The following is a 27732-nucleotide window of genomic DNA, read 5'->3' as shown; positions in this document are numbered from 1 at the left end:
GATGCATGAAAATTGATGCCACAATATTGACTCTAGATTAAGGTTGCCAGTATATGCGTTTCTGTGCTGTCTTTGATGTCCCCTGGGTGTCCTAAAGCACTTTGGAACAATGAGTTACTTAAGAAATTCAGCCACTGTCATGTAGGCAAACACAACAGTCCATGTGTCCACAGACAGCAAATTAATAAATGGGCAGATAAATAAAATGTTGGCCAGGACACTAGAAGAACTGAAACGAAAGGGAAAATGCTGGAAAATCTCAGCAAGTCTGGCAGCATCTGTAGGGAGAGAAAAGAGCTAACATTTCGAGTCCGATGACTCTTTGTCAAAGCTAGAAGAACTGCTTGCTTTTCTAGCAAATATATAGACCCTGAGCAGGTCGACAGGATTGGTGTTTTAATGTTTCTTCTCTCAGATTACACTTCTGACAGGCTAGAACATGTGCTCAGGCCTGTACTAAGGCTTGAATCCACAACTTCCTGTCTCAGCATTGAGTGTGCTACCAACCTAGCTGAGATGACAGAAACCAGGAAAATTGGCATGATTGCTGTTTGGGAATCTGTTGATGTCGGGTTGACTGCTGGTGGGGCACCAAACAGTCTACTTGCTCTCCTGTAGGTGAGTTACTACACAAATATTTAGTGATTACAATTTGCATTGATAAAATTTGAATTAAAATTCTGAGAAGTTGGGTGGCACGGTGGTGCAGTGGTTAGCACTGCTGCTGCACAGCGCTGAGGACCCAGGTCCAATCCTGGCCCTGGGTCACTGTCCATGTAGAGTTTGCACATTCTCCCCGTGTCTGCATGGGTTTCACCCCCACAACCCAAAAGGATGTGCAGGGTAGGTGGATTGGCCATGCTAAATTGCCCCTTCATTGGGGAAAAAAAAATAATCGTGTACTCTAAATTGAAAAAAAATTCAGAGGTGAAGTTACTTGGCTAGAATTTTGATGAGCAATCTTAATATCTTTCAAGATAATCTCTCCATATTTGCCTTGTATCCCTGCACTGTACGTGCTGACATTTGGGCTATCATTACAAAGAGGGCACACATAAGCAAGCATGCATGTGGCGCTTTACCTGACCAGAGAGTGTTGCAAGTTGTCAATATAATGCTGTTTCGACACCTTTGTAGGCAGTCTTCAAATTAGCACCATTGTTATTAGCATCGCCATAATTCTGTCCATTCCTGATGGGGAAAACTTTGTTTCGGTATTTTTCAATAGCTAATACAGGCTTGGAATTGTCATGTCTTTTCCGATATTAAACTTTTGATTTGGCACAAAGCAGGTACGTAATCTTAGAAAGCTCAGCCATTAATTTGATTGTAAGTTTAAAGGGTGAATATAGGTTCTAATATTAGTGGATAATATTTAATGTCAGTGCTGATACCATACTAGCACTGATTTCTCTCTCGTTGCAACAGACATATTACACTAGCTTGCAATAAAAACATACTGTTTATTTTCTGTATCTTTCAGGAACTTGTTCGAAAAGGGATTCCTCATCATTTCCGCGCCATTGTGTGGCAACTCCTATGCAATGCTCAAAATATGCCTATCAAAGACCAGTATTCAGAGCTATTGAAGATGACCTCGCCATGTGAAAAACTTATAAGAAGAGATATTGCTAGAACATATCCAGAACATGATTTTTTCAAAGAAAAAGATAGCCTGGGACAGGAGGTTCTATTTAATGTTATGAAGGTAAATCCAACTTTTATAAGTAATTCCCCATGAAGTTCAGCCTCTTTCTTATAAGGAGTCTTCCTACATTTTAAAATAAGCTTGTAATTTCGACAAGGTACAGAAGCTTGTAATTTGAGCAGGGAACAGAAACATCAAAAGGGGATGTTGTTTGAACACTTTTTCCTCATAGTCCGGTTAAGGAAAGTACACGTAGATGAGCAGTAGATGCAATTCCTTTATTCAAAAAGGGAGGAAGACAGAAAACAGGAAACTACAGGCTGGTTAAGCTAATATTGGCCATGGGGAAATGTTAAAAATGTTATAGCAGGGAACTTGGAAAATTTCAGGGCAACCGGGGGTTTTGCGGAAGGGAAACCATATTTGACCAATTTATTGGAGTTGTTTGAAGACGTCACATGCACTGTGGATAAAGGGGGACCAGTCGATTTCCAGAAGGCATTTTATAAGGTGCCACATCAAATGTTATTGTGGAAAATAAATATTCGTGGTTTAGGAGGTAATATATTGGCATGGATAGGAGATTGACAAGCTAGCGGGAACAAAGTTGGCATAAATGGCTCTTTTTTTTGGTTGGCAGGATGTAATAAGTGGTGTACCATTGGGATCAGTGCTGGGGCATCAACATTTTGCAATTTATATAAATGGCATGGATGAAGGGACTGGAGGCATGATTGCTAAATTTGCTGACGACACAAAAGTAGGAAAGTAAATTGTGAAGAGGACCTAATGAGCCTTCAAAGGTACATAGATAGGTTAAGTGAGTGGGCAGAAATATGGCAAGCGAAGTGTAATGTGGGCAAATGTGGAATTGTCCATTTTGGCAAGAAGAATAAAAATGCATATTATCCAAATGATGAAAGGATGCAGAGAGATCTGGGTGTCCTAGTACATGAAATTCAAAGGGCTAGAATACAGAACAGCAAGTAGTTTAGAAATCTAATGAAATTTTATTGTTTATTGTGAGGAGAATAGATTGCAAAAGTAGGGAGGTTATGCTTCAGTTCTACAGGGCATTGCTACGACCACATCTGGAGTATTTGTGCAGAACTTGCCGCCTTATCCAAGGAAAAATGTTGATGTGTTAGAAACAGTTCAGAGAAGGTTTACAAGACTGATAACAGGAATGAGTGGGTTGCCTTATGAGGAAAGGTTGGAAAAGCTATGCTTGTATCCACACAAGTTTAGAAGAATAAGAGGCAACTTGATTAAAACATAAGATCCTGAGGGGTATTGACAGGATTTTTTTTTTTAAAAACAATTTTTATTGGAATTTTTTTACAGAAAATATAACAACAAACAATGAAAAGTAACAATAAAAGACCATAATAATTGTAACACCCCCAAGTCCGTATCAACGCATGTATCACCACCCCCCCCCCCCCCCCCCAAACCCAGTAAACAACAAGAGAATTTAAAAATAAATTAAAATTAAATAAGCAAACATAGACAACGACCCCCCCCCCCCCCCCGGGGTTGCTGCTGCTGCTGACCCAGTACCCTAACATTGAGCCAGAAAGTCGAGGAAAGGTTGCCACCGCCTAAAGAACCCTTGTACCGATACTCTCAGGGTGAATTTGACCTTCTCTAGCTTAATAAAACCCGCCATGTCATTGATCCAGGTCTCCACGCTTGGGGGCCTCGCATCCTTCCACTGTAGCAAGATCCTCCGCCGGGCTACTAGGGACGCAAAGGCCAGCACACCGGCCTCTCTCGCCTCCTGCACTTCCAGCTCCACCCCAACCCCAAAAATCGCGAGTCCCCAGCCTGGCTTGACCCTGGATCCTTCCACTCTCGACACCGTCCTCGCCACCCCCTTCCAGAACTCCTCCAGTGCCGGGCATGCCCAGAACATATGGGCATGGGTCGCTGGACTCCCTGAACACCTGACACACCTGTCTTCGCCCCCAAAGAACTTACTCATCCTAGTCCCGGACATGTGGGCCCGGTGCAGCACCTTGAATTGGATGAGGCTAAGCCGCGCACACGAGGAGGAAGAGTTAACCCTCTCCAGGGCATCAGCCCATGTCCCATCTTCGATCTGTTCCCCCAGTTCCCCCTCCCACTTAGCTTTCAGCTCCTCTACTGACGCCTCCTCCACCTCCTGCATTACCTTGTAGATATCAGATATCTTCCCCTCCCCGACCCAGACCCCCGAAAGCACCCTGTCACTCACCCCCCTCGCGGGAAACGAAGGGAATCCCTCCACCTGCCGCCTAGCAAACGCCTTTACCTGCAGATACCTGAACATGTTCCCCGGGGGGAGCCCAAATTTCTCCTCCAACTCCCCCAGGTTCGCAAACCTCCCATCAATGAACAGGTCCCTCAGCTGTCTGATGCCCGCTCTGTGCCAACCCTGAAATCCCCCATCAATGTTCCCCGGACGAACCTATGGTTCCCCCTTAACGGAGCCTCCATCGAGCCCCCCACTTCTCCCCTATGTCGCCTCCACTGCCCCCAAATCCTGAGGGTAGCCGCCACCACCGGACTCGTGGTATACCTCGTAGGAGGGAGCGGCCACGGCGCCATTACCAGGGCCCCCAGGCTTGTATCTCCACAGGACGCCCCCTCCATCCATTTCCATGCTGCCCCCTCCCCCTCCATCACCCACTTGCGCACCATCGACACATTGGCCGCCCAATAATACCCCGAGAGATTGGGTAACGCCAGCCCCCCACCATCTCTACCGCGCTCCAAGAAGACCCTCTTCACCCTCGGGGTCCATGCGCCCAAACAAAGCTCATGATGCTGCTAGTCACCCTCCTAAAAAAGGCCCTAGGGATAAAGATGGACAAACACTGCAAGAGGAACAAGAACCTCGAGAGAACTGTCATTTTGACGGACTGCACTCTACCCGCTAGCGACAGCGGCACCATGTCCCACCTTTTGAATTCCTCCTCCATCTGCTCCACAAGCCTGGTAAAATTAAGCTTATGGAGAGTCCCCCAACTCCTGGCCACCTGCACCCCCAGGTATCTGAAACTCTTCACTGCCCTCTTAAACGGGAGCCTCCCAATTCCCCCCTCCTGATCTCTCGGGTGTACTACAAATACCTCACTCTTGCCTAGATTTAACTTATAGACCGAGAAGCTCCCAAACTCAGCCAACAGCTCCATCACCCCCGGCATTCCCCCCTCTGGGTCCGCCACATACAACAGCAGGTTGTCCGCATACAGCGATACCCCACCCCGCACCAGGCCCCTCCACCTCCCCGACTCCCTCAGCGCCAAAGCCAAAGGTTCTATCACCAGTGCAAACAGGAAGGGGGACAGGGGGCACCCCTGCCTGGTCCCACGGTAGAGCCTGAAGTACTCTGATCTCCTTCCATTGGTGGCTACACTCGCCATCGGGGCCTCATAGAGCAACCTCACCCATTTGATGAACCCCTCCCTGAATCCGAACCGCTCCAGCACCTCCCACAGGTACCCCCACTCAACTCTATCAAACGCCTTCTCTGTATCCAGCGCCACCACTATCTCCGCCTCCCCCTCCACCGCCGGCATCATAATAACATTTAACAATCTCCGCACATTCGTGTTGAGCTGCCGTCCCTTGACAAATCCTGTCTGATCCTCATGTATCACCCCTGGCACACAGTCCTCAATCCTGGTGGCCAGGATCTTCGCCAGCAACTTAGCGTCAACATTGAGGAGCGAGATTGGCCTGTATGATCCACACTGCAAGGGGTCCTTATCCCGCTTCAGGATCAGAGAGATTAGCGCCCGTGACATCGTCGGGGGCAAAGCCCCCCCCCCTCCCATGCCTCATTGAAGGCTCGCACCAACAGGGGGCCCACCAGATCCGCATACGTTTTATAAAATTCCACCGGGAACCCATCCGGCCCCGGCGCCTTACCTGACTGCACTTGACCAATCCCCCTGACTAGCTTCTCCAACTCTATCGGCGCCCCCAGCCCCTCCACCAGCTCCTCTTGCACCTTTGGGAAACGTAGCCGGTTCATGAAGCTCTCCATCCCCCCCCCCCCCCCCCCCCCCCCCATCGGTGACTCCGACCGGTACAGTTCCTCGTAGAAGTCCCTAAAGACCCCGTTCACCTCTGCCCCCTTCTGCACCATATTCCCACCCTTATCCGTCACTCCACCAACTTCCCTAGCCGCATCTCGCCTACGGAGCTGATGCGCCAACATCCTGCTCGCCTTCTCCCCATACTCATATACCGCGTCTTGCGCCCTCCTCCACTGTGCCTCCGCCTTTCTGGTGGTCAACAAGTTGAACTTGGCCTGCAAACTACGCCGTTCCCCCAGCAACCCCTCCGGTGCCTCCGCGCACCTCCTATCCACATCCAGGAGCTCCCCCACCAGTCTCTCCCTCTCCCTCCTCTCCTCCTTTACCTATGGGCCCGGATGGAAATCAGCTCCCCCTGGATCACTGCTTTCAGAGCCTCCCAGACCATCCGCATCCGGACCTCCCCCGTGTCGTTGGTCTCAAGATACCCCTCAATACTTCCCTGGACCCTCCTACACACCACCTCATCAGCCAGCATCCCCACATCCAGGCGCCACAGCGGGCACTGGTCCCGCGCCTCCCCCAGCTCCAGATCGACCCAGTGCGGGGCATGGTCTGAAATCGCTATGGCCGAGTACTTGGCATCCTGCACCTTCGGGATCAATCCCCTGCTCAGGACGAAAAAATCTATTCGGGAGTAAACCCTATGGACATGGGAGAAAAAGGAATACTCCCGTGCCCTCGGCCTCCCAAACCTACAGGAATCCACCCCTCCCATCTGGTCCATAAACCCCCTCAGCACCTTGGCCGCCGCCGATCTCCTACCCGTCCTTGAACTGGACCGGTCCAGTGGGGGATCCAGCACTGTGTTAAAGTCTCCCCCCATGATCAGGCCCCCTGTCTCCAGGTCCGGAATGCGGCCCAACATGCGCCTCATAAAGCCAGCATCATCACAATTCGGGGCATATACATTAACCAGCACCACCTTCTCTCCCTGCAGCCTACCCTTCACCATAATATATCTGCCCTCCTTGTCCGATACCACCTCAGACGCCTCGAACGCCACCCACTTCCCCACCAGAATCGCCACCCCCCGGTTCTTCGCGTCTAATCCTGAGTGGAAAACCTGCCCCACCCACCCCTTCCTCAGTCGAACCTGGTCCGCCACCTTCAAGTGGGTCTCCTGGAGCATAGCCACGTCCGCCTTCAGCCCCTTCAGATGTGAAAATACCCTAGTTCTCTTAACCGGCCCATTCAACCCCCTCGCGTTCCAGGTGATCAGCTGGATCAGGGGGCACCCTGCCACCCCTTCCGCGCCGGCTAGCCATAGCTCATCGACTTCTCGCCCCAGGCCAGCACACACCGCCCGACCCGTTCCCCATGACGATAACGCCTCTCCCCTACCCCCCCACACCAGCTCCTTCCTGGCCATTCCAGCAGCAACCCGGTATCCCCCCCCCCCCCCCCCAGGCTAGGACCCCTCCTAGCCGCGACGCACCCTCCATGGTACTTCCGTGAGTCAGCTGACTTCTTCTGACCCCAGCAACTCCCGCCAAAACCCGGCCCCTCCCGACATGGGGTCACCCCCCCTCCTGCCACTCCTCCTTGGCACCGCTTCAGCGTGGGAAACAAAACAGTAGAGGCCCCACCCCCACCGCCAGCTCCACCCCTCCTGCCCCGCAGCACGGGAAACCAGAGGAAAGCCCGCTCTTTCACACTGCCACACCCCACCCTTCTGACGCAGCTCCACCCCATCCCCCAGCCCTGTACAGAAGAGAAAATTAAAAAAATAAAAAACCCGCAACATTCCCCACATTACCCAAAACCATACCCAACAGACCCACCCGGAAACAGAGCAAAAAACCAGCATATAAAGGCACATGTCAAAGTTACAAAAACAGCAACGACCATAGTGCACCGGACCCCCCCAGACCCTAGTTTGAGTCCAGCTTCTCCGCCTGTACAAAGGCCCACGCCTCCTCCTGGGACTCGAAGTAATGGTGCCGGTCCTTGTATGTCACCCACAGACGCGGAGGCTGCAGCATTCCAAATTTGATAGGCTTGGCATGCAGCACCGCCTTCGTCCGGTTAAACCCGGCCCGCCGCTTAGCCACCTCCGCATTCCAGTTCTGGTAGATTCGCACTACCGAATTCTCCCACTTGCTGCTCCTCTCTTTCTTGGCCCAGCGCAGCACACACTCCCGGTCGCTGAATCGATGGAACCTCACCAGCACTGCCCGCGGGGGTTCATTTGTCTTGGGCCTCCTGGCCAGCACTCTGTGGGCTCCCTCGAGCTCCAGGGGCAAATGGAAGGACCCCGCTCCCATCAACGAGCTCAGCATCGTGGTCACATAAGACGGAAGATCCAACCCCTCTGCCAGGCCCAGGATCCTCAAATTCTTTCGCCTCGTGCGAACGTCCAGCTCCTCCAAGCAGTCTTACCACTTTTTGTGAAGTGCCTCGTGCAACTCCACTTTCCCCACGAGGACCACGGCCTCCTCCTCCCGCTCAGCGGCCTGCTGCTGCAACTCCCAAATGGCCACCGTCTGGGCCTCAAGCAGCTTGTTGGTAGTCGCATTCAAGGAGCCCAGCAACTCAGCCTTCAGCTCCGCAAAACAGCGCAGAAGAGCAGCTTGCTGCTCCTGCGCCCACTTCCACCAGTCCTCGGGTGCTCCGCCGGCCGCCATTTTGTCCTCCTTCCCCCGCTTTTCCTGGGGAGCTTCTGCAGCCTTTTCCTTTGCCCCACTCCGGGTAAGCACCATAAATTTCGGGGAATGTTCCTCCAAACACCTTCCCCCACTGGGAATCATCGAAACAGCGCCATTTGGGGCCCTAAAATAGGCCCGAAAGTCCTTTAATAGCGGGAGCTGCCAAACGTGCGGCTTAGCTCCGCATCGCCGACACCGGAAGTCCTCGGTATTGACAGGATTGATGTGGAGTGGACGTTTCCTCTTGTCGGAGAATGTGGAACTAAGGGTCACTGTTTTAAAAATAAGGGTCGCTCATTTAAGACAGATAAAAGGAAATTATTTCTCTGAGGGTTGAGAGTCTCTGGAACGCTCTTCCTCAAAAGGTGGTGGAAGCTATGTCTTTGAATATTTTAATGGCAGAGCTAGATAGATTCTTGATTAACAAAGGGGTGAAAGGTAATGGGGAGTAGACAGGAATGTGGGCTTGGGAAAACATTCAGATCAGCCATGATCTTACTGAATGGCGGGGCAGGCTCGAGCGGCCAAATGGCTTCTTCCTTCTAATTTATATGTTCGTAAGGTCTATTTTGCTTGAAGAATCTCTTAACCCTAGACCCAGAAGAACAGCTTGTGATTAAGTATGAATTTATATTTTCTGTATCATTGTGGTCTTGCCAGTTTATGATTAGATTGTTCCCACTTGCGTGATACATATTGCCCACCAGAAACTGCGGTCTGACTTCAAACTCATTTTCTATCCTTTCGGTGAAAGAGAAAACATTTGATTCCGTTAGTGCCCATTGAATTGAAACCCTGACCCTGATTTAGAACTATATGCAGAAATAGAGCTCAATTGCTATTTACGTTTTGACTTTTGGAAAGGACTGTGCGAGTGGGTAACTGGTTCAATATTATCACGCAAACAGTAGAAGTAACATGAGCAGTTATATCTGTCCTGTATGATTGACGCTAAAATTAAAGACACTGGGCGAAATTCTCCGACCCCCAGCAGGATCGGAGAATCGCCTGGGGCCGCCGAAAATTCGGCCCCCGCCGTGGCAGAGATTCTCCGCCACCCGGGAAGTGGCGGTGGCGAGAATCTCGCCACTCCGATCGGCGAGGCCCCTGCAGTGATTCTCCGGCCCGGATGGGCCAAAGTCCCGCCGCTGGGAGGCCTCTCCCGCCGCCGAGGTTTGAACCACCTCTGTAATGGCGGGATCAGCGGCCCCCCGCTCAGACTCCGGGTCAGTGACCTGGGTGCACTATTTCTCTTCCGCGGCCGCCACGGCCTCGACCATGGCGGAAGCGGAAAAGAAACCCACATCGCGCATGCTCCGGTGGTGACGTCAGCGGCAGCTGGCCGCTGACGTCACCGCCGGCGCATGCGCCGACCGGCGAAAGCCTTTCGGCCAGCCCCGCTGCCGGGGGCACCGGTTTCTGGTGCCAACCGCTCCGGCGCGGGGCTGGCCCCCAAAGGTGGGGAGAATTCCCCACCTTTGGGGAGGCCGACCCCTGAGTGGCTGGCGCCACTGCCCTACGCCGGGACCCTCCGTCACGCCGGGTAGGGGAGAATCCAGCCCACTATCTTTTTGGTTAACCAACTTAGGCATCAAAACCCAGCAGTCTGTAAAACTCGTTATTTGAGTGCACACTAATAATTTAAGGACTGGAGCCAGGAGGATAAAAGAGCGAGACAGTGGAGCTAGGGTGAGAGAAGAGTGCTAGAAAGTGCGAGCTGAGAGCAAGGCAGAGAGGATGAGTGCGGGAAAGAGTGAGAATGTGAGTGAAGCCAGGAGGATGACAGCGTGACAAAGGACAAGCCGGAGAGTGGAACTGGGAGAAAAATAGTGTTAGAAAAAGTGAGACTGGGAGCAGAGCCAGGTGGGAAAAAGATTGAGAGAAAGAGCGAACTGAGTGGAACCGGAAGGATCAAGGAGTGTGGGAAAGAGCGAGACTGAGAGCGGAGCAGGGAGGATAAACAGCACAAGAAAGTGCAAAATTGAGAGTGGAGCCAGGGAGATAAAAGAGCATGAGGAAGAGCAAGCTGAGAGCGGAGCTGGGAGGATAAAGGAGCACGGGAAAGAACGGCGTTGAGAGTGGAGCCAGGGAGATAAAAGAGCACAAGAAAGTACGAGGCTGAGATCGGGTGCTGGCTTGGGAATTTGGAACTCCTGAGGTGACAACAGGTTCAAAAGTGACAAGGGGCATGTGGAAGCAGCTGACTGGGTGGGTGCGGCCGGGTAAGTATTTACTACTTTGTCACTTATAGTTTGTATGGTCCTGTATTTTATCGTCTTATCATTTGTAAGGACTATATTCTGTAGTAATGAGGACCAGGGAAGAAGGGCCCTCGAGTAATTGATGTTATTTGATTTTAATTATATTCCAAAAGGTTTAATTTGAAGGGTTGAGTCATGGTAGGAGAGCTCAAAGCCGTGGTGTGCTCCTCTTGCTCTATGTTGGAGGCCGCGAACATTTCCAGTGCCCGGGGCCATCATGTGTGTTGGAAGTGTCTCCAGCTGCAGGAAGCCTGGGTTTTAGAGCTGGAGCGGCAGCTGTGGACATTGTGGAGCATCTGCGAGGCGGAGAATATTGTGACTAGCATGTATAAAGAGGTGGTCACTCCGTAGGCTAAGACTCCACAGGCAAGAAGGGAATGGGTGACCAGCAGGCAGAGCAAGAGGTTTAGGCAGGCAGTGCAGGAATGTCCTGTGGCCATTTCCTCTGCAAAACAGATATATCGTTTTAGATAATGTCGAGGGGAATGACTTCTAGGCAAAGAAGCAATTGCCAAATTCGTTGCACCACGGTTGGCTCTGCTTCACAGGGGAAGAGTAATTCAGCCGTTATAAGATTAAATTGGAAGTGGAATACATCACGTTTCTGTGGCCACAAACGAGACTCCAGGATGGTTTGCCTCCCTGGTGATGGGCCATGGATGCCTGACTGGCTATAGGACATTATAGAGGGGGCTGAGTGAACAGCCAGTGGTCATGGTACACATTGGTACAAACGACATGGGTAAAACAAGGATGCTGTCATAAAAGCAGAATACAGTAGTATCTCAAAGGTAGTGATCTCAAGATTACTACCCATGCCACATGCTAGTCAAAGCAGAAGTAGCAGGAGATGTCAGGCGAATATGTGGCTGAAGAGATGTTGCAAGGGGATTTCAGATCCTTGGGACATTGGGACCGATGCTAGGGGTGGTGGGTCCTGAATTGGATGTGCTACACCTCGGTAGGACAGGGGCTGATGTCCTAGGGCGAGATTTTGATAGTGGTACTAAAATTGCAGTTGGATGCGAATGTATGCGGGGAGGGGGAAACATGGACAAGAACAAAAGACAGAGGGGAATAATAAAATTGGAAGCTAGAGAAATCGAGGGCCAGAATCAAGCAGGACCACGATGAAAAATAATGGGAATAGGACAAGGAATGTTAAAAAGACTAGCCAGAAGGCTTTAATAATTAGATATAAACGAGTATGATATAGTCTGGATTATGGGGTGGCACAGTGGTTAGCACTGCTGCCTCACAGCCCCAGGGACCCAGGTTCAATTCTGGCATTGGTTGCTCTCTGTGTGGAATTTGCACTTTCCCCGTGTGTGCATGGGTTTCCTCCGGGTGCTCCGTTTTCCTCCCACTGTCCAAAGATGTGCAGGTTAGGTGATTGGTCACGCTAAATAGCCCCTTAGTGTACAGGAATGTGCAGGTTAGGTTACGGGGATTGGGCGGTGGATGCTCTTTTGGAGTTTCAATGTAGGCTTGACGGGCCGAATGGCCTCCTTCTGCACTGTAGGATTCTGTGATTCCAAGAAATCAAATTAGTAACAATACTGCCGAGGAGGGATTCCTGGACCAGTACATTGAGGAACCAACTAGAGAACAGGCCATCCTAGATTGGGTATTGTGTAATGGGAAAGGAATAATTGGTAATCTAGTTGTATGAGGCCTCCTAGAGATGCATGATAGAATTCTTCATCAAGGTGGAAAGTGAAGTAGTTGATTCTGAGACTAGGGTCCCGAATCTAAATAAAGGAAACTGCTATGATCTGAGGCCCGAGTGGTTATGATGGATGGGGGAAACATTACTTAAAGGGATGACGGTGGATAGGCAATGGCAAACATTCAGAGTGCATGGTGAACTGCAGCAATTGGTCATTCCTGTCTGCCGCAAAAATAAAATGGGGAAGGTGGGCAAACCATGGCTTACAAGGGAAATTAGAGATAGTATTAGATCCAAGTAAGAGGCAGACAAATTTCCAAAGAAAACAGATGTGAGGATTGGGAATCATTTCAAACTTAGCAAAGGAGGGCAAAGGGATTGATGAAGAAGGGAAAAATAGAGTACGAGAGTAAGCTTGCAGGGAACATACAAACTGACTGCAAAAGCTTCTATAGGTATGTGAAGAGAAAAAGATTGGTGACGACAAATGTCGGTCCCTTACAGTCAGGAACAGGGGAATTTCTAATGGGGAACAATGAAATAGCTGACCAAAGGGCTGGTTTAGCTCACAGGGTTAATCGCTGGCATTTAAAGCAGATCAAGCAGGCCAGCAGCACGGTTCGATTCCCGTACCAGCCTCCCCGGACAGGCGCCGGAATGTGGCGACTAGGGGCTTTTCACAGTAATTTCATTGAAGCCTACTCGTGACAATAAGCGATTTTCATTTAATTTCATTTCAAATTCCCAAAGGAGGACACAAATAATGTACCAGAAATATTTGGGAACACAGTGTTTAGTGAGAGGGAGGAACTGAAGGAAATCCGTATTTGTACGTATTTGTAGGGAAATGTGTTGGGGAAATTGTTGGGAATGAAGGCCGATAAATCCCCAGGGCCTGATCATCTACATCCCAAAGTACTTAAGAAAGTGGCACTAGAAATAATGGATGCATTGGCGGACATCTTCCAAAATTTAATAGACTCTGGAACAGTTCATACAGATTGGAGAGTAGCTTATGTGACCCCAATATTTGAAAAAGGAAGGTAGAGAAAATAACAGGGATTTATAGACCAGTCAGCCAGACATCGGTCGTGGGGAAAATGCTCGAGTCCATTATAAAACATTTAACAGCAGAGCACTTGGAAAGCAGTGGCAGGATCGGACAGAGTCAGCATGGATTTATGAAAGGGCAATCATGATTGACATATCTACTGGAGTCTTTCGAAGATTTACTAGTAGAGTTGATGAGGGGGAGCCAGTGGATGTGGTTTTTCTGGATTTTCAGAAGGCTTTTGACAAAATTCCACACAAAAGGCTAGCGTGTAAAATTCAAGCACATGGGATTGTGGGTAGTATTGAGATGGATAGAAAACTGGTTGGCAGACAGGAAATGAGGAGTAGAAATAAATTGATCTTTTTCCAAAGTTAGGCAGTGACTAGTGGAGTACCACAGGGATCAATGCTAGGACTGTGGCTATTCACAATATCTATTAATGATTTAGATAAGGGAACAAAATGTAATATCTCCAAATTTGCAGATGACACCCAAGTTGGGTGACAGGGCGAGCTGTGAGGAGGATGCAGTGATCCTACAGTGTGATTTGAACAAGCTGAGTGAGTGGGTAAATGCATGTCAGATAGAATTTAATGTGGATAAATGAGAGGTTATCCACTTTGGTAGCAAGAACAGGCAGGAAGATTGTTATCTGAATGGCTATAAATTGAGAGCGGGGAATGCGCAACGAGACTTGGGTGTCTTCGTAAACCAGTCGCCAAAAGTAAGCATGCAGGTGCAGCAGGAGGAAAAGAATGCAAATGGTATATTGGTCTTCGTAGCGAAAGGATTTGAGTACAGGAGCAGGGATGTCTCGATGCAATTATACAGGGCCTTGGTGAGACCACACCTAGAATATTGTGTGCATTTATGGTCCGAGGAAGGATGTTCTTGTGGACGGAGTGCAGAGAAAGTTTACCAGACTGATTCCCGAGATGGTCAGACTGACCGACGAGGGGACATTCAGGTGGCTAGGCTTATATTCACTGGAGTTTAGAAGAATGAGGGGGGGGGCCAGGAAATCTCATAACCTATAAAATTCAACAGGACTAGACAGGGTAGATACAGGAAGAATGTTCCTGATGGCAGAGGAGTCCAGTATCAGGGGTCACTGTCGTAAGGATTCGGTGTAAACTCTTTGGGACTGAGATGAGGAGACATTTCTTTACCCAGAGAGTGATGAGCCTGTGGAATTCAGTACTACAGAAAGCAGTTGAGGAGAAAACATTGTATGTTTTCAAGAAGGGATTACACATGTTTTTTGGGGCTAAAGGATCAAAGGATATGGGAGGAAAGCGGGAACAGGTTGTATGATCAGCCATGAATGGTGGAGCAGGCTCGAGGGACCGAATGGCCTACCTCTGCTCCTATTTTCCATGTTTTTATATTTACTACCTAAATATTTTCGTTGAGATGACAAAATACATCTTTGTAGAAAATATGTTGCCAGTCTTCGGTTGGGATGATTGACTGTTTGTATATGCTTCATAACTAGCATAGTGGCCGTTCTGAGTATGTTTCATGTATGTGTTTGAAAATGCAGAACCCTGCCAAAATTTAAATGTTCAATGATTACCATTTTCCTGAATTTTGTTTTAAAATTACTGGTTGCGTACAGCCTAGGGATAGCATTTGGGAGTAAAGTTTAAAAAAAATAAATTTAGAGCACCCAATTCATTTTTTTTTTCAATTAAGGGCAATTTAGCATGGCCAATCCACCTACCCTGTACATCTTTGGTTTGTGGGGGCAAAACCCACGCAAACACGGGGAGAATGTGCAAACTCCAAACGGACAGTGACCCAGGGCCGAACCTGGGACCTCGGCGCTATGAGGCAGCAGTGCTAACCACTGTGCCACCATGAGGCCTTATTTTGGGAGTAAAGTTAGTCTTTGGGTGCAGAACAGACAGCAGTGCATCAGCCAATGCTATTGCTTTATCTTTCCATTGACTGTAAAGGAAAATCAAGTGGGGCTGTGTAAAAACTGTGCCTGATCTGCCAGCGCCTGTTTTGTGTCCCTGCTGATTAATTCCATCCACATTGTTTCGAGCTTTCCACACCATGAAATGAAATGCAGTCCAGTTGATGACCTGGAATTCAATCGGCTTGTTGTAGTTGGAATTGGCCTATTTTGGAGTGATCTTTTCTGCCGCTGCAGCTTGTCGAAGAAAATTTCAAACTTCTATCATTTTGAAAGTTGTTTACATTTTTTTTTTGGGTAGATCTGTTTACAAAAACAGAATAAAACTTCTGTAATGTTGTTTAGTAAACATTTTTTGCTGTTTGTTCAAGGAAGATGTCACCTTTCCTATACTATGGACATTATTTAACTATAACTTTTCATATTTTATGGGATTAATGTGGGGGATTGAAAGAAATAGGCTGGGAAGAATTGATGAGGAGGTATACCCTCTCTATCTTTATCTTTCTCCCTCTTCCCTCCCCATCCTCTCTCTCACTCTCTCCCCACCCCACCCCACCCCCCTTCTATCTGCATGTCTTGATTATCCATCTGTTTGTGTCCCCTTTCCATTAACGCTGCATTAGATTTTGTTCCCTTGATCTATACATGTTGCATCAGCTTGCACTCTCTCACTTCACAACCTAATATATCATTCTGAATATCTGGTGTGCCACTTACTCCATCCTAAATATATTGTTTCAAGTCACTATAAATCTTTCTTGGCTATTAGAACTGTTCCAATACCATGCTCGCATCTATTTGAAATATCTCTTAAGTTTTTAATTAATGTTATTCAGCATTATGAAGAGCATACGAAGAACATATCAGCCATGATAGAATAGCGGAGCAGACTTGATGGACCAAATGGCCAAATTCTGCTCCTATGTCTTATGAACTATCATAGCTTTTATCATTTTCACAGGTGCAGCTTATTGCATGAGATACGGATTATCGTAATGAAACAGAAAATAACATCTGTATCTTGTATGAAAGGAGGCTTCCCATGTAAAAGGCAGTTAACAAAATATTACTTAGAATTGAAAAGCTATTTTTAAAGCGGATTTGAATTTGGGACTGTCGAATATAGTCATGTGTACATTTGTCTAGCCATTGTTTAAAATCACACCTATTTGTTAATGCCCTTGAGGTAAAAAATCTGCCATTCTTACCTGGTGTGGCCTACATGTGACTCTACAGGGTGACACGGTTACACAATGGTTAGCACTGTTACTTCACAGCGCCAGGATCCCAGGTCCGATTCCCGGCTTGGATCACTGTCTGTGCAGAGTCTGCACGTTCTCCCTGTGTCTTGTCATGCAAGAGTCCCTTTAAGAAATGTGTGTTTCTCAAATGGCAGCAGTGATGTCAGAGTGTGGATGGAGCTGGGCTGTCTTTCTGTCTTTTACTTTCATTTTGAGCTAAAAAGCTGCTTTGTGGCTCTGTTAAGTTTTGTTTTAGATTTGGAGAAGCTGCAGCCACAGCAAGATGTGTATGAATCTCTGCAAGCTAAAGAGTGTTCATTTGGTGATTTCAAAGTGGTAACTGCTGTCAGAAGATAATTTAAACCTGCTATCCTTCTGTAAAAAGGGTTTCTGTCTTATGGATGTCTGAGTACTGTATTCTTTGGGGGTGTATTTGAATTGATGGTTGCTGAGTTGTTCACTATGTTTATTAAATGTTAACTGGGTTTAAACATTATTTTTGTTTAAAAATACTCTACATCTATAAAATGGGCCCTTGTGTTCCCCATAATCAAAATCTATTTAAAGTTGTGGGTCAGGTGAACTCCATGATACACTTTGGGGTTCTCTGAACCCTGGACCATAACAGTCTGCGTGGGTTTCCCCTGGGTGCTCCGGTTTCCTCCCACAAATCCTGAAAGACATGCTATTAGGTAATTTGGACATTCTGAATTCTCCCTCCGTGTGCCCGAACAGACGCCGGAATGTTGCGACTAGGGGCTTTTCACAGTAACTTCATTGCACTGTTAATGTAAGCCTACTTGTGACAATAAAGATTATTATATTACTATGCCTAAAGCAATGTGGTTGACACTAACTAAATGGTCTAGCCAACCACTCAGTTCACAGCAACAAATGCTGCCTTGCCAGTGAAATCCACATCCCATGAAAGAATAAAGAGAAAATAAAATCAAATCGAGATGTTCAAAGTACATCATTGTGGTAGAAAGAATATGGCAAGACAAAATAAAATGAAGGGTACAGTTCTATAGTGGCTCCAGGAGCAGAGGGACCTGGGGCATACGTTACAAAAACGATTAAGTTATGTTAAAATTATGGAGTTCAGTTCTCGACGCCACACTTCGGAAGTATGTGGAGGCATAAGGGAGCGCAGTAAAATAAAATCACAAGAATGGTTCCAAGGTTGAGGAACTTCAGTTATATAGACAGATTGGAGAAGTTGGGATTGTTTTCCTTGGAGAAGAGAGGGTTGAGAGGAGATTTAATCATTATCAAAATCATGAGGGGTCTGGACAGAGTGAATAGGGAGAAATTTCCCCTTTGGTGGAAAGATCGAGAATCAGAGAGCACATATTTAAGGTAAATGGCAAAAAGATAATTGGCGACATGAATCTGGATCTGGAATGTACTGTGTGAGAGTGTGGTAAAGACAGGTTCAATTAAGGCATTCAAGATGGGATTGGATTATTACCTGAAAACCAAGCCTGTGCCGAGGGCTACAAGGGAGTGGCTTACATAGACATAGAATTTACAGTGCAGAAGGAGGCCATTCAGCCCATCGAGTCTGCACTGGGTCTTGGAAAGAGCACCCTACCCCCCCACCCAAGGTCAACACCTCCACCCTATCCCCATAACTCAGTAACCCCACCCAACACTAAGGGCAATTTTGGACACTAAGGGCAATTTATCATGGCCAATCCACCTAACCCGCACATCTTTGGACTGTGGGAGGAAACCGGAGCACCCGGAGGAAACCCACGCACACACGGGGAGGATGTGCAGACTTCGCACAGACAGTGACCCAAGCCGGAATGGAACCTGGGACCCTGGAGCTGTGAAGTGATTGTGCTATCCACAATGCTACCGTGCTGCCCTTGGTGAGTTACTCCTTCAGAGAGCTGGTGCAGACATAACTATACAAATGACCTCTTATGAATATTGGTTCATAGTAATATTTTAGAGGTAAGTATTAGTTCTGAGAAGATTGAAAGTTTATCTGTATAAAATGGTTTAAATGCAACTGTATTAGCTATGAGGAGAGATTGAATAAACTTGGATTGTTCTCCCTAGAGAGACGGAGGCTAAGGGGCGACTTGATAGAAGTTTACAAAATTATGAGGGATATAGATAGGGTGAACAATTGGAGGCTTTTTCCCAGGGTGGAAATGATGATTACAAGGGGGCACGAGTTCAAGGTGAGATGGGATAGGTTCAGTGGAGATGTCCAGGGAAAGGTTTTTACACAGAGGGTGGTGGTGGCCTGGAATGCACTGTCAAGTGAGGTGGTTGAGGCAGATACGTTAGCGACCTTTAAGACTTGTCTGGATAGGCACATGAACAGACGGGGTATAGAAGGATACAGGCGATTGGTCTAGATAGGACACATGATCGGCGCAGGCATGGAGGGCCGAAGGGCCTATTCCTGTGCTGTATTGTTCTTTGTTGTTCCAAAGTGGTTTGAGGACTATTACACTTAAAGATTGTGGCCATGTTGACCTAAGGAGTCAACAGCGAGAAAGGGAAGATCATAAAAGAGCAGTTGCGCTTACTTAACTGGAGAATTGGAGATGAGGTGTTTACACTGTTTACAAAGAAATGCAGCCCAGCAAGTTGGTTGGCTTGGGAAGTTAAAGCTACAATTAATTTGTAAGCATTTGGTGAGCCCTGCAAGGCTATATCATCATGGAGATGGTGGATCTGAAAAAGTTTTAGGGTTCATTTTATCTATGTTTGCTCAGGGAGAGAGTATTCTGCAGCAAGGGAAAAGGACATACTAAAAAGGGTGCTGTTGTTAGCAGGCATCAGACAGCAAAAGTGTTGCTGTTAGATGGATCTGCGCAGTTAGGGCTCAAGAGAAGTCTTGGGGAGCTGAGAAGGTGGCAAAAGGTCACTGGCTCTGCTGGAAATGGTTGGGGCACAGAAGAAGCCCTGGGAGTTATTTATAGCTTTGTGTAACTGGTAAGATTGGAGCTTAGTGAAATCCAGGGGTAGTGCCAGCCAAGTGAAACTGGCCACCTATTAAAGGCTAAAATTGCACCAATAAGTAGAGACCGCTTTGCAGAATTGGAAATACAGCAGAATAAAGTCTTCGGAGGTGGGATTGCAATCTTGAAAAGTGTTTGTTGGGGCAGTCTGAGTAGGAGAGACATTGAGGAAATTCAGAAGCTTGATCTTTGAAAATGAAAAGTTTGGAGTCACTCGTAAGTGAGACAGAGTTTCAATGAGATTGGTTGGCTCAATGTTTACTGATATTTTGGTGGGTTGCTGAGAATTTCATGGGCTCTGTCTTGGTCGCACTTGCGATTTATTGCACTGTGTGATGTGTTTGACCGGGTTACCTGTTAATTCATATGCTCCTCATATAAACCTTGAATGTCAATGTATGATAAATATTATAATTGTTTCATCTTTCTGACCTTGAGTGGTAAAGTTTATTTTTGTTTTTTCAAAACCAGTATAATCTTGTGGCTTTATTCTCTCAGCAAGTGTCTTGAATCTCAAAATCTTGTTTACTTCAAACAAAACGTTTGCATATCAAAACGTGGAGATATGGCCAAGAATCATAGCACCTCCTCCTGTGCTGTAACCATTCTGTGGTTAATGATATAAGAAGACATGAAGGATGGTGGGAGACTGAAGGAAGAGTCAGCACTTTCGAAAAATGGAAAGAAAAAGAAACAGAAAGAAAATAGGAGCAGGAGGAGGCCATTTGGCCCTTCAAGTCTGCTCTGCCATTCATGGCTGATCATCCAACTCAATAGCCTAATCCCGCTTTCCTCCATATCCTTTGATCACCTTTGCCTTAAGTGCTATATCTAACTACTTCTTGAAACCATGCAATGTTTTGGACACAACTACTTCCTGTGGTAATGGATTCCACAGGCTCACCACTCTCTGGGTGAAGACATTTCTCCTCATCTCTGTCCTAAATGATCGACCCTGTATCGTCAGACTGTGCCCCCTAGTTCTGGACACACCCACCATCGGGAACATCCTGCATCTACCCTGTCCAGTCCTTTTAGAATTTTATAGGTGTCCACAAGAACTCCCCGTCATTCTTCTGAACTCCAGCGAAATACAATCCTAACCGATTCATTCTCTCCTTGTCTGTCAGTCCTGCCATCCCAGGAATCAGTCTGGTAAACCTTCTCTGCACTCCCTCTATATCTACAACATCTTTCCTCGGATAAGGAGACCAAAACTGCACACAATATTCCAGATGTGGCCCCACCAAGGTCCTGTATAATTGCAGCAAGACATCCCTGCTCCTGTACTCTAATCCTCTCACAATGAAGGCCTGGATATCATATGCCACCTTTACTGCCTACTGCACCTGCATGCTTACCTTCAGTGACTAGTGTACGAGGACATCCATGTCTCGTTGCACATTCCCCTCTCCTAATTTATGGCCATTCAGATAATAAATAGTCTGCCGCCTTGATTTTACTACCAAAATGGATAACCTCTCATTTATCCAAATACTGCATCTGCCATTCATTAGCCCATTTACTCAACTTGCCCAATTCACACTGAAGGATCTCTGCATCCTCCTCGGAGCTCACCCTTCCACCCAACTTGGTGTCATCTACAAATTTGGAGATATGACATTTTGTTCCTCATCTAAATCATTAATATATATTGTGACTAGCTCGGGTCCTAGCACCGATTCCTGCGGTACCCCACTAATCACTGCCTGCCAATTTGAAAAGGACCCATTAATTCCTACTCTTTGTTTCAATACACTACCTCCAATCCCTTGCACTTTAACTTTACAAGCTAATCTCTTCAGCAGGACTTTGTCAAAAGCTTTCTGAAAATCCAAATACACCACATCCACTGGCTCCCCTTCATCAATTCTACTAGTTACATCCTCGGAGAATTCAGTAGATTTGTCAAGCATGATTTCCCCTTCATAAATCCATGCTGACTCTGTCTGATCCTGCACCTGTTTTCTAAATGCCCTGCAACAAAATCTTTTATAATGAATTCTCAAATTATCCCCATTACTGACATCAGGCTTACTGGCCTATGATTCCCTACTTTCTCTTGTCCTCCCTTTTTAAATAGCGGAGTTACATTTGTCACCCTCCAATTTGCAGGAACTGTTCCACAGTCTATAGAATCCTGGAAGGTGACCACCAATGCATCCACAATTTCTAGAGCCATTTCCTTCAGTACCCTGGGATGTAGATCATCAAGCCCTGGGGACTTATCAGCTTTCAATTTCATCAATTTCTCAACACCATTTCTCTACTGATATTGATCACCTCCTTTTCACTAAACCCTGCATTCCTCAACATTTATGGTATCTTATTTGTGTCCTCATTTGTGAAGGCCAAACCAAAGTATCTATTTAGTTGCTCAGCCATTTCTTTGTCCCCGATAGTAGATTCCCCTGTTTCTGACTGTAAGGGATCTACATTTGTCTTCAGCAATCAGTTTTTATCATAGAACAATTGAATTTACAGTGCAGAAGGAGGCCATTCGGCCCATCAAGTCTGCACTGGCTCTTGGAAAGAACACCCTACCCAAGCCCACACCTCCATTCTATTCCCATAACCCAGTAACCCCACCCAACACTAAGTGAAATTTTGGATACTTAGGGTAATTTATCATGGCCAATCCACCTAACCTGCACGTCTTTGGACTGTGGGAGGAAACCGGAGCACCCGGAGGAAACCCACGCACACACGGGGAGACTCCGCACAGGCAGTGACCCAGCCGGGAAGCGAACTTGGGACCTTGGAGCTGTGAAGCAATTGTGCTAACCACTATGATACCGTGCTGCCCTGCAAGCTTGTGTTCCCTGCAAGCTCACTTTCGTACTCTATTTTCCCCTTCTTAATCAATCCTTTGGTCCTTCTTTGCTGAATTATAAACAGCTCCCAATCCTCATACCTTTTGTTTTTCATGCTACTTCCTTGGATCGAATACTATCCCTAATTTCCCCTGCGAGCCATGGATTGATCATCTTTCCCGTTATACTTTTGTGCCAGACAGCAATAAACAATTGTTGCAATTCCTCCATGAGCTCTTTGGATATTTACTATTGCTATCCACTATAATCCCTCTAAGTAACATTTCCCAATCGAACATAGCTAACTCATGCCTCATTTTATCGTAGTTTCCTTTGTTAAGATTCAGGACCCTTGTCACAGAATCAACGCCTTCACGCACCAGATAAAAAAATTTAGAGTACCCAATTTATTTTTTCCTATTAAGGGGCAATTTAGCGTGGCAAATCCACCTACTCTGCACATCTTTGGGTTGTGGGGGCGAAACCCACGCAAACACGGGGAGAATGTGCAAACTCCACACGGACAGTGGCCCAGGGCTGGGATCGAACCTGGGACCTCAGTGCCGTGAGGCAGCAGTGCTAACCCACTGCACCACCGTGCTGCCCCTATCACTCTCCATTTTGATGAACAATTCTATCATATTATGGCTGACCCATGGGGTCTCGCACAACTAGATTGCCAATGATTCCGTTCTCATTAAACAGTACCCAGTCTAGGATGGTCTGTTCTCTAGTTGGCTCCTCAACATATTGATCCAGAAAACCATCCCGTATACACTCCAGGAATTCCTCCTCTCTGATAGTGTAGCTAATTTGATTTTCCCAATCTATATGCAGATTAAAATCACCCTTAATTACAGTTCCTTTATCACATGCATCTCTAATTTCCTATTTAATACCATTCCCAACAATATCACTGCAGTTCGGGGATCTATATATGATGCCCACAAATGTTTTTTGCCCCTTGCTGTTTCTCAGCTCTACCCATACAGATTCCGCATTGTCGGAGCAAATACCCTCCTTCACTATTGTGTTAGTTTCCTCCTTAACCAGCACAGCAACCCCTCTGCCTTTTCCTTTTTGTCTGCCTTTCCTAAATACGGAGCACCCCTGGACATTCAGTTCCCATCCCTGGTCACCCTGCAGCCATTCCTCCGTAATCCCGGCTATGCCATACCCTTTCCTGTCTATTTGTGTGATTGCTAACACTGTTGGGGAGGTTTTAAACTAATGTGGCAGGGGGATGGGAATCAGATTAGGAAGTTAGAGGTCAGTAAAGAGGTAGCAACTAAAGCCAGTAAGGTACTAGATAATAAACTCAATGTTACTAAGGGGAAGAGTAGACAGGGAAGAGATGATGAACGCAAAGGGACAGGTGGTCTGAGGTGCATCTGTTTTAATGCGAGAAGTGTAGCAGTTAAGGCGGATGAATTTAGAGCTTGGATTAGTACCTGGGAATATGATGTTATTGGTATTACTGAGATTTGGTTGAGGGAAGGGCAAGACTGGCAACTAAATATCCCAGGGTATAGATGCTTTAGGGGGATAGAGAGGGAGGTAAAAGGGGTGGAGGAGTTGCATTACTAGTCAGAAATGATATCACAGCTGTGATTAAGGAGGGCACGATGGAGGATTCGAGCACTGAGGCAATATGGATAGAGCTAAGAAATAGGAAGGGTGCAGTAACATTGTTGGGGCTTTACTACAGGCCTCCCAGCAAGCATAAAGTAGAGGTACAAATATGTAGACAGATTACAGACAAATGTAGGAGCAATAGGGTGGTTGTGATGGGAGATTTTAACTTCCCCAACATGTCGTGTTGGAGGCGTAGATGGAGCAGAATTTGTAAGGAGCATCCAGGAGCGTTTTTTTACAGCAGTATGTAAATAGTCCAACTCAGGAAAGGGCCATACTGGACCTGGTATTGGGGAATGATCTCGGCCAGGTTGTTGAAGTTTCATTCGGTGATTACTTTGGGAATAGCGATCACAATTCCATAAGTTTTACAATACTTATGGACAAAGACAAGAGTGGTCCTAAAGGAAGAGTGCTAAATTGGGGAAAGGCCAAGTATAACACAATTCGGCAGGAGCTAGGGAATGTGGATTGGGAGCAGCTGTTTAAGGGTAAATCCACATTTGTAATGTGGGAGTCTTTTAAGGAACGGTTGTTTAGAGTGCAGGACAGACATGTCCCTGTGAAAATGAGGGATAGAAATGACAAGATTAGAGAACCATGGATGACGGGTAGAATTGTGAGACTAGCTAAGATGAAAAAGGGAGCATATACAAGATCGAGGCGACTCAAAACTGATTAAGCTTTGGAGGAATATCAGGAAAGTAGGACAAATCTCAAACGCGCAATAAAGAGGGCTAAAAGGGGTTATGAAATATCTTTGACTAACGGGGTTAAGGAAAATTCCAAAGCCTTTTATTCGTATATAAGGAGCAAGAGGGTAACTGGAACAAGGATTGGCCCTCTCAAAGACAAAAGTGGGAATTTATGCGTGGAGTCAGAGGAAATGAGCGAGATTCTTAATGAGTACTTTGCATCGGTATTCACCAAAGAGAGGGACATGACGGATGTTGAGGCTAGGGATCGATATTTAAATACTCTAGGTCATGTCGGCATAAGGAAGGGGGAGGTTTTGGGTATTCGAAAAGGCATTAAGGTGGACAAGTCCCCAGGACCGGATGGGATCTATCCCAGGTTACTGAGGGAAGTGAGGGACAAAATAGCTGGGGCCTTAACAGATATCTTTGCAGCATCCTTGAGCATGGGTGAGGTCCTGGAGGACTGGAGAATTGCTAATGTTGTCCCTTTGTTTAAGAAGGGTAGCAGGGATAAGTCAGGGAATTATAGACTTGTGAGCTTGACGTCAGTGATAGGCAAACTGTTGGAGAAGATACTGAGGGATAGGATCTATTCACATTTGGAAGAAAATAGACTTATCAGTGATAGGCAGCATGGTTATGTGCAGGTAAGGTCATGTCTTACCTGGCAGCATGGTAGCATTGTGGATAGCATAATTGCTTCACAGTTCCAGGGTCCCAGGTTCGAATCCAGCTTGGGTCACTGTCTGTGGGAAGTCTGCACATCCTCCCCGTGTGTGCGTGGGTTTCCTCCGGGTGCTCCGGTTTCCTCCCACAGTCCAAAGATGTGCAGGTTAGGTGGATTGGCCATGATAAATTACCCTTAATGTCCAAAATTGCCCTTCGTGTTGGGTGGGGTTATGGGGATAGGGTGGACGTGTTGACCGTGGGTGGGGTGCTCTTTCCAAGAGCCGGTGCAGACTCGATGGGCCGAATGGCCTCCTTCTGCACTGTAAATTCTATGATAATCTATGATAATAGAATTCTTTGAGAAAGTAACAAAGTTAATTGATGAGGGAAGGGCTGTAGATGTCATATACATGGACTTCAGTAAGGCGTTTGATAATTTCCCATGGCAGGTTGATGGAAAAAGTGAAGTCGTATGGGGTTCAGGGTGTACTAGCTAGATGGATAAAGAACTGGCTGGGCAACAGGAGACAGAGTAGTGGTGGAAGGGAGTGTCTCAAAATGGAGAAAGGCGAGGAGGACTGTCAGAGAATATAGCAAAATATAGATAGATTGGAGAGTTGAGCAGAGAAATGGCAGATGGAGTTCAATCCAGGCAAATGCGAGGTGATGCATTTTGGAAGATCTAATTCAAGAGCAGACTATATGATCAATGGAAGAGTCCTGGGGAAAATTGATGTACAGAGAGATCTGGGCGTTCAGGTCCATTGTACCCTGAAGGTGGCAACGCAGGTCGATAGAGTGGTCAAGAAGGCATACAGCATGCTTGCCTTCATCGGACGGGGTATTGAGTACAAGAGTCGGCAGGTCATGTTACATTTGTATAGGAATTTGGTCAGGTCACATTTGGAATACTGCGTGCAGTTTTGGTCGCCACATTACCAGAAGGATGTGGATGCTTTAGAAAGGGTGCAGAGGAGGTTCACCAGGGTGTTGCCTGGTATGGAGGGTGCTAGCTATGAAGAAAGGTTGAGTAGATTAGGATTGTTTTTGTTGGAAAGACGGAGGTTGAGGGGGGGACCTGATTGAGGTCTACAAAATTATGAGAGGTATGGACAGGGTGGATAGCAACAAGCTTTTTCCAAGAGTGGGGGTGTCAATTACAAGGGGGTCACAATTTCAAGGTGAGAGGGGGAAAGTTTAAGGGAGATGTGCATGGAAAGTTTTTTATGCAAAGGGTGGGTGCCTGGATCGCTTTGCCAGCGGAGGTGGTAGAGGCGGGCACGATAGCATCATTTAAGATGCATCTGGACAGATATATGGACGGGTGGGGAACAGAGGGAAGTAGATCCTGGAAAATAGGCGACGGGTTTAGATAAAGGATCTGGATCGGCGCAGGCTGGGAGGGCCGAAGGGCCTGTTCCTGTGCTGTAATTTTCTTTTGTTATCCTTTTGTTTGTAGTTCATCCAATCGGCACACGTGACAATGAACAAATCTAATCTAATCCAATCCAAACCAAAAGCTAGTTTCAAACAGGGCCACAGTGAAAAATATTGGGAGCGGGACCGGTAATGTTAAAAAGACCAGCTTCAAGGCTTTGTGCCTTAACTCTCCGAGCATTCACAATATTGGTTTGGATTGGATTGGATTTGTTTATTGTCACGTGTACCGAGGTAAAGTGAAAAGTATTGGTTTATCTGCCTATCACTTTTCTTCTTCCCCTTTCTGTCTTTTGCTTTTGTCCTTATTTTCTCCTCCTCTGACTCCTTGCATTGGTTCCTATCCCATTGCCATATCAGTTTAAACCCTCCCCAACCACTCCTGCAAATGTTCAGGAGATCAGTCCCAGTCCTGCCCAGGTGTAACCCATCCAATTTGTACTGGTCCCACCTGGCCAAAACTGGTCCCAATGCCCCAGGAATCTGAAACCCTCCCCCTCACACCATCTCTTCAGCCAGGTATTTATCCGATATATCCTGCTACTCTGACTAGATATAGAACATACAGTGCAGAAGGAGGCCATTCAGCCCATCGAGCCTGCACCGAGCCACTTAAGACCTCACTTCCACCCTATCCCCATTACACAATAACCCCTCCTCACCTTTTTGGAAAACTAAGGGCAATTTACCATGGCCAATCTACCTAACCTGCGTCTCTTTGGACTGTGAGATGAAGCCGGAACACCCTGAGGAAACCCATGCAGACACGGGGAGAACATGCAGACTCCGCACAGTGACCCAGCGGGGAATCAAAGCTGGGACCCTGGTGCTGTGAAGCCACAGTGCTAGCCACTTGTGCTACCGTGCTGCCCATAAACTAGCATGTAGCGCTGGTAGTAATCCTGAGATCACTACTTTTTGAGGTCCAACTTCTCAACTTCCTTCCAATCTCTCTCTATTCAGCTT

The 27732-nt window shown here is 46.9% G+C and overlaps 1 protein-coding gene across 13 annotated transcripts in view; it reads left to right on the top strand.

Annotated features, from left to right (window-relative positions):
- The window catches only part of evi5a (ecotropic viral integration site 5a), a 281040-nt gene that overhangs the window by 23496 nt on the left and 229812 nt on the right, over positions 1-27732 (top strand). For all 13 annotated transcript variants that reach the window (XM_038793836.1, XM_038793830.1, XM_038793831.1 and 10 more), the window contains one exon: positions 1484-1708. In XM_038793836.1, the coding sequence (XP_038649764.1) occupies positions 1484-1708 (225 nt within the window). The remainder of the gene's footprint in view (positions 1-1483; positions 1709-27732) is intronic.

Source organism: Scyliorhinus canicula, chromosome 4 (genome assembly GCF_902713615.1).
Source record: "Scyliorhinus canicula chromosome 4, sScyCan1.1, whole genome shotgun sequence".
In the NCBI taxonomy this organism is placed as follows: domain Eukaryota; kingdom Metazoa; phylum Chordata; class Chondrichthyes; order Carcharhiniformes; family Scyliorhinidae; genus Scyliorhinus; species Scyliorhinus canicula.
This window is presented reverse-complemented; position numbering and strand designations above follow the sequence as displayed.